This window comes from Ascidiella aspersa, chromosome 2, assembly GCF_963924565.1.
Source record: "Ascidiella aspersa chromosome 2, kaAscAspe10.2, whole genome shotgun sequence".
Classification (NCBI taxonomy): Eukaryota; Metazoa; Chordata; class Ascidiacea; order Phlebobranchia; family Ascidiidae; genus Ascidiella; species Ascidiella aspersa.
This window is the reverse complement of record NC_139448.1, coordinates 3828252-3835978: the sequence shown is the minus strand read 5'-3', so window position 1 is coordinate 3835978 and position 7727 is coordinate 3828252. Positions and strand designations below refer to the sequence as shown.

At 34.2% G+C, this 7727-nt stretch overlaps 1 protein-coding gene across 1 annotated transcript; it reads left to right on the top strand.

Annotated features, from left to right (window-relative positions):
* The first annotated feature begins 264 nt into the window (after nucleotides 1–264).
* LOC146163184 (ubiquitin carboxyl-terminal hydrolase 1-like) lies at nucleotides 265–7442 on the top strand. The gene is made up of 8 exons (XM_083382269.1): nucleotides 265–402; nucleotides 933–1050; nucleotides 1874–2548; nucleotides 2983–3048; nucleotides 3648–3748; nucleotides 4322–4427; nucleotides 4665–4842; nucleotides 5744–7442. The coding sequence occupies exons 1-8, from the start codon at nucleotides 281–283 to the stop codon at nucleotides 5899–5901; spliced, it is 1524 nt and encodes a 507-aa protein (XP_083238395.1). The 5' UTR covers nucleotides 265–280; the 3' UTR covers nucleotides 5902–7442.
* Nucleotides 7443–7727: the final 285 nt, after the last annotated feature.

Below are 7727 nucleotides of genomic sequence, written 5' to 3'. Positions count from 1 at the left end.
ATGAAGAACATTCTGGCGTCTTCAAATTTATCAAAGGTAAGAATATATGAGTTTTTCTCTAAATCAGGATTGTCACTTTTGAACTGTTTTGTAACTTTTTATTAACATCTACAATTTACTGATTATAACAAATTATTTAATAAAGCCTATAAACAAAAGTTTGTGGCTGGCATGAGTCTTTTCAGAAACGTTTTTTCAATTTTGCTATGATTTAGGTAAAATTATTGTATAATTAACCAACACTTTTTATTTTTCAGAACTTAACAATTTGTTTGAAAATATGTCAGAACGACAAGAAGACCTCATTTCCAGGTTGGAACCAAATGATGACAATAAATCTAGTGAATGTGAAGGTTATTTTTCAGGTCACATTCGACCTGCTGAATTCATAGATTGTTTTAGGTAAGTGAACATAACCTTGAAAAGCTTTTTTCAAGGTTATTGTTTTCATATGGGTGTTTTGTTTTGTTGAACTACATATTTGATTGATAGGTTAGCATTACTAAAAATTTGATGTTCATAATGGAACTTAGATTTCTCTAGTTCTATATATTATTGTGCAGTATTACAATCAGTGGAACCAGTGTGTTTAAAGTTCAATTTGACTTAATAGCGCTTAAAAACAAATTAATAGACCTCCCTCTGTGCCATTAAGCTACAGGTTAAAATAACTAATCTATATAGGTCTAGTAAAGTGAAAAGACTAAATACGACTTTTGTCAGTCACAATAAAATTACACTTCGCTAATTTTATAATCTTCCTTCCACCTGAAAGGCATTTGTGTACCACTAGTAGAATGTATACCACTGAGCTAAATGCTTCTCTTAATGTATATACTTATTTTAAGCCGGTGTTAGTATGACTTGGTCTTGTGCCAGTTTAGAAATCAATTGGCAGTTGCTTCTCTTGGATAATCACAGTTGTCTCATAGAAATCTCCATCCACTTTTTGAGGCGTACACGCAACAGGACGCACAGGAGTGTCTACACTCAATTCTCAACAGCTGTGGAGAAGCTGTAAAGGCTCTAAAATCTTCAAATGATGAAATGGTAAGACATGCTTACTTGCCAGTTTTTTGAGATCAATCGATTCAATTTATTTTTGTGCATCTTTAGTTCTTTTATAAACGATAAAACACAAAATAGCATAAAGAACACAAGGACAGCGAAAGGACTGTTCGGCCATCAAGTCGAGCTGCCCACCAAAAATAAATAATTTTAGTGGCACTATTAAAAGTTGACAATATTTGGAAACAATAAGTGCGTAGATAAAATAAGCAGAGTTTAATGGTTTAAACTAAATTTTAATAGAAAGAAAAACGAAAAACCGGTCCACAAACTTGCAAAAACAACAGGGTAACAAAGTACTACATAACGGTTACATACTACAGGATTTTTTTTTTCAATCTGTGCCGCACTGGTCTGTGCGACTGCGACTGCGCCTACTGCTTTTGCTGTCTCAACATTTCATAAAAACAGGATTGTTTAGATAAAGTTAACAGCATAATTATGATTGTATTTGTCAGGTTCAATGTTAAGACTGTATTAGGCGGGAGTTAGTCTTTTGGGTAAAATCATAATTTAGTTATTGTAATACCACTACCGCAGGAAACATACTATAATGTTAAAAACAGAACAGTCAGATCACCCCTCAAAATTGGCCTAATGTAAACAATACTAACATTATTGTCTGAATTAGTGTTACCCTTTGAACTTATTATTACACAATGCCTTATTTAATTGTACACTAGTGTTTCGCTGAGTTTTAGCATTTTCTTCAACTTGCAAAACCAAAAATTTATGGTCAATGAAGTGGTAATGTAATAATGGAGGCCGACTGTGTTTTTTCTAATCACATTCTTCTTGGTTCCAGGTCAAAATTCTTCCAAAGCCAAGTCACGAGAAAGTTTGCGGCGGCAAAAAGCTCGGAGGGGAGACAGAAGTGGCCACAACGTCGCAGACAATAAACCAACAGAAGCATGTGATGGGCAAGGAAATCGTCGCTCAAAAACACCTGCTGACCAAACCGGTGCTAGGCGTTAAAAAGCAAACATTAGTTACAACTCCTGAAGGAAATGGTTGTCTACGAGGACTTAAACGTCGCAGAGTTCAGTCCTTATCGGATGAAATTGATTCCGACAAGGAAAATTTTCACAGCGGTCAAGAAAAATTTGACTCCGATGTTCCGTTGTGCAAGAAGAAACACTTGCAATTGCAAGATCCTGTTAAAGTCGAACCCGCAAAGAAAAAGTTTAAGTTAAAAGGCTTCAAAAACTTTCTGGTGAAAAAGAAGTATGTGGTGACGAATGATGTGAAAGACAAACCATCAGCAGATACAACTGTGTTTAAAACGGGAAATCCATCCATTTTAATCAATAAACTGAATGAGTTTCAACTCAATAAACTTGCTAAACTGCCTTTCAAAACTGACCACGTAAGGGAAGAGAAAACGCGGGATTTTGTCGGTGAATTATTCCATGGCAAACTTGTGACCACTGTGCGGTGTTGTGAGTGCGAAAGTGAATTTATCCGGTCGGAGGCCTTTCAGGTAAAGCTAAACCGAAAACAAAAACACAAATTCTTGCTTTTTGCAAAAAAAAAAAAAATTTTAAAGGTAGTCAAATATTTTGTTTGGGCAGATTTTAGGATTACTTTATTTACATATTTGTTACACTTGAGTTAAACTACTGCCTTTATATAAGGAGAGCTTTGTTATACAAGAAAGATTGCAAACATATTTCTAGCAGTTGTAGTTTTATATTTTATGTGTTTTTTTTTTAATAAATTTGGTTTAGTGAGGAAGTAATTGCCAAATTTTACTCATGCAATTAACTACTTCTAATTCAATTGGATTTTGAAAAAAATTATACTGATAAGTGATAAAATAATTTGTGCTTTACTTCTGAATTCCTATTTATGAAAAATACTAGCAGTTTCTGCAGGATTTTGTGCACTGTATTATTAATCATTTTATTTTTTCAGGACATTAGTCTTCCTGTGAAGCATTCACCAGATTCAAGCAACGAGTTTGAAGAATCTAAATTCTGGGTAATAATCTAATTATATTTTAATCACCAAAATTTCTCCACCTGAAAATCATTTAGCTTTGCTGTTTTCATTGCTGGTCAGAAATGGATAATAAAAGCTTAAAATGTATCATTGACAATATGTGGACATCGTATAATGTATAATCAGGCAGGTACCTGATGCCAAGTGATGGTATCGGTACTTGTATGTTGCTACTAGTTGTGTTACCAAACTAACAGAAGATTTTAGTCATGTTTTGAGACCCAAATGCAGTGATTTTTCAAAAATAAATAAAATAACTTTCTCAAGTTAATTTTTATGTAATTAGCTTGATAAAATGGTCTAACATTTTAGTTTTATCTATTTTTGCTTTGAACATAATAATAAATTATTTAGTATCGTGCATGTGTGGTATTCATTAAATATCAGATATTGGAATAAAATGTCAAGTAGTGGATCTCTTTTATTGAGAATAAAATCTATTATTTTAAGTGAATTCTACTCATAAACATTTGTAGTCCATGAATCAAAAATCATTATGTGACAGTTAACCTCCTTAATTGCTGAAAGGTGGTCAACCCAAGCATTATATGCAGTAATTCTGGATTTGTGTTGTACAGAATGAATCTACACACTGTTCTTTGGATTGGGCGTTGGAAGAATTCACAGCAAGAGAAACGCTCGAAGGAGACAACAAATATTTCTGCGACAAATGCAAAAGGTAAAATACGGAATATAGTCAGCAAAAATACCAGGGCCATATCATAACTAACTGCAAATATTGTTGCTAAAGTATAATTTTGTTTTTAGGCAAAAAATCATTTTTATGTGACACAATCAAAAAAATGTGTTCACATTTAAAACTAATAATAGTTTCATGGTAATTCATTTTTTACAGCAGGTTTTTATAGCTTCTTTTGAATTGTATTTTGGCATTTGAGGTTAACATTAGTTTATTTGAAAACCACAATTTACAAAATATTGTGCTAGATTAGGTAGAGATCTATATATATTATTATTATTAGCAGTAGTAATATTTTGTGTTTTCTGGTAATATAATCATATTAATATGTACATCTTTCCGTATTACAGAGGTTTAATAAATAGTATGCATGTTTGTTGAAGTTAAGCTTAAAAACAAAACTAATGAATTTTGTAAAAAATAGATTAATTATATTAGTTGGTCTGGTGTTTCTTACAGTCTTGAGATTCATTGAATAATAATTTTAATGACCCATCTCTCAGGTAATTTTTCTAAAAACCCTGAAACTAATTTTGTTATTTTGTGTTGCAGATTATGTGAAGGTGAGCAACGAGTTGAGTTGGACAAACTTCCGCCAGTTTTAACTTTCCATCTGAAGAGATTCTCTGCTTCATGCAACGACAATTTTATGACTTCGGTGAGCTGTGATTTTTGTTTTATTTTAGTAAATTTGTTTTTTTACATTAACTGATGTAATATCGGGACATTGTGTTTTATCTCAATGGTTTTGTTTGGGTTGAAAAGATTTGTTGTGCAAAGCAAAATCCAGGTTTAATAAGGTGATTTAGTTTTTAGCTAGAAAGCAACCTCAAAAAACAAATTGAGTATTTCTAATTAAAAATGTTGTTACTTAATAAAAGCTTATGACTTCTAGGTTTCTAAGATCACAAGTGCAATTGAAATCCCATCAACTATGAAGTTGGAAAAGTGGTGTACCGAGCAATGCCCAAATAAGGAGTGCGAGTATGAGTTGTTTGCGATGGTGGTCCACAGTGGAGTGACCATTACCACCGGACATTACCTGTCCTTCGTGAAATACAACAACACATCAGGTTGGTGTAATGCCAGATAAGAAAAAAAATTAACAGATTAAAAAAGCAATAAACAATTTAAAAAATAACTATGTATTCCACACCTACATATAAAGCAGTGGTTGGCAAACTGTGGACCGCGGCCCAAATATATTCATTGTACTGTATTTTAAAAGTTGGTGTGGCCAATTAAAGAAAGCAATGTCCAGAACCTACTATGTATCCCACACTCAGTAGAAAGCAGACCTTTATATAAAATACAGTTTGGCAAGATTTAATCTTATTACATTTTTTTGTGGCCCACTTATTTTTTTGTGGCCCACGAGTAGAACTTTATGAATGAAGATTGTTTTGTAATAGATGCTTCCCATTCTAGTTCAACTGCATTAGTGTAGCGGTGTAGCTTATGGGTTACATCGCACTTCAAACAGGAAAATGATAGAACAAAAGTCCCAACATGGTGCACACTCATAGCCTTATTTAGCGAAAAATAGCTGGAAGAAGGCGAAGGGCTGCGCAAAAAATGAAAAAGAGCCGCATGCGGCCCGCCATGTTGCCCACTCCTGTATTAATGTGTTTGGGGAATTTTAAAATATTTCTTTTGTCTAATTTTATGTTAAAACAATAAAAATAGATCCTTTATTGACATTAGAAGTTTTAATTTTGTGAGCATCGTCAGTGTGGATAAATTTGGGTTTGTTAACCCAGTCCTCAAACAGCAATTATATGGGTGGAAAATTTATTTTTTCGGGACATATTGTTGTTGCAGCTTTTCTTTTTTGGTTTGCTTTGGTATGTTTCAGACCGATTTTGTCCGAAGCTTTATAAAAAAAAAGTGGACATCGTAGAATTTTTGAAATTCGATATCAGGTAATGTGGTGTGTATAAGAGGTTTATGAGTAATCTTTATTTAATTTTCTAGATTGCGCTAAAATGGACGAATACAGTGACAAGTGGTTTGAAATGGACGATGAGGAAGCAAAATTGTTGGACGATGAAACGATTCAGAGAGTCCTGGATGGAAGTTCAGATAACCAGACGCGATCACCTTATCTACTGTTCTACCAACGGAAGTCCTAACTATGTTATCGAAAAACTTTGATGTCTGAAGCTTAGTTTAATCAGATGCCTCATCGTTTTGGGCAAATAGACTGCAGGGATATGAAGCAATAAAAAGGCTCCAACAAAAATGTTAAAGAGTTTAAAAGCCAAGCTTTTTTCGGTACAAGAAGACCAGGAACAGGAAAGCGCAAAAGCGAAACAACTTAATCGGCGAAAAATCACTGCTATAACTGATGTAAGAAATGTTTTAGTACAGGGATGTCCAACATTTTATTATAGTGGGCCGCATTGACACTTGAAATAATTTAATGAGCCGCAGAACTGATCAAGTTTCAAGATTAAGTAGTGGCCTTTAGAGTTATATATATATATTTTTTTATCCATATTATACTATTAGTGTGCCCCTAAAAGCTGACTGGTACATTTTAATTAGGCTAATATTGAACGTTTAAAATACTACTTGGGAGTGAAAATGACTGGCGGGCCAATATTTCAGGCGGGCCGCAATGTGGCCTGTGGGCCGTAGGTTGGACATCCCTGGTTTAGTGTCATTTCCATTGTTTTTATAACCTCCTAACTGAGGGTTGAGGTCCAAGGTGAAACCTCTATTTTAATAGTCTTCAATAATAACGTACTTGGGGTTTTATTCTGTAGTTTAAAGCAGGGCTGCGGAGTCGGACTCGGGACTCGGGAAAGACCACATAAAACTACCCGAGTCCGAGGTGCACATGCGCAGTATCAAATTTTAAAATTGTTAAGGCGGCAAAATGTAAGTTGTAAAAGTGTAATAGCAAATGGTGAAATATTTTTAAACCATGTAATGCGGGTGGATCAATTATGACATCAATATTAGTGGAAAATCCACCTTAATTTAGTTGCGTAAATGGGTAAAATACAGGCTGTAGAGTAGGACTACCATATTTTCAGTACCTTAAAAGAGGACATTTTCTTGCCTGCAAGTAAAACGAAAGTAGAATTGTTAGGTTTGAGAAAAACATGCCATCTAAGTATTGCATTCAGCTTCGAAATTAACAGTCCTTTTTTGAAACACGGATACTTCTGGCGTAGCCTATCAGTAAACAGAGTTTTCCTTTTTAGCATTATAATGTATAGCTTATATTTTGCTTTATTGTTGTCTTAATTTAAAGAAAGCGTCTGCTGAGAACCACCTGATGCCAGGCAAAGTGGTTCCTACTTTTTTTAGCCGTGTCCCCCTTGGTAATTTTCCCATGCCTTGCGTCCCCCCACTTCGGCATTTTTAATTAAATATCACTGAGACAACTTGAAAATAGTGACGTTTGTCGTCGGTCGCGAAAACGCGAAAAAAATTGGGTTTAATTGGCGCTAAACTGTAAATTCAGGAGGATTTTAGCATTGGACACACAATAAATTGCTCGTGCACGAGATGATTTTGACAAACGTGTCGTGAAGGCATTCACTCCACAGTTGTAAGGCTGTGATGTCAGCGCAAATAAAAAAGTAAGCGCAAAAATTAAACTTTGCGTTATCGTGTTTAAAAAGATGTGATAACACAACAACCACAGCAATACGGACTCGGGACTCGGGTTTATTTTAACCGACTCCGCAGCCCTGGTTTAAAGCAGTGGTTCTTTAACTTTGGTCCAGGGTGTAACATTTTTAATTCATTGACAGATAAACATGATTAGCCAAAACATGTATTTTAAACACGTAAAGACGTATTATATAATTTACATTGGTTTTAGCGGTATTAAATAATCTTCACATTGGTATGTGTAGTGATTTAGATGTCTAAAAACTTTTCTACTGTGATTATTCTCATTTAAAAAAAAAAACTTTGTGGTATGTAATCAATGGGATAACTG

Excerpts from the sequence above, each read along its gene's own strand:
- LOC146163184 (XM_083382269.1), top strand. The coding sequence starts at position 281 with ATGTCAGAACGACAAGAAGACCTCATTTCCAGGTTGGAACCAAATGAT. Across the intron at positions 1,051-1,873 it reads AATCTTCAAATGATGAAATG|GTCAAAATTCTTCCAAAGCC; the intron begins GTAAGACATGCT and ends TCTTGGTTCCAG. Across the intron at positions 4,428-4,664 it reads ACGACAATTTTATGACTTCG|GTTTCTAAGATCACAAGTGC; the intron begins GTGAGCTGTGAT and ends TATGACTTCTAG.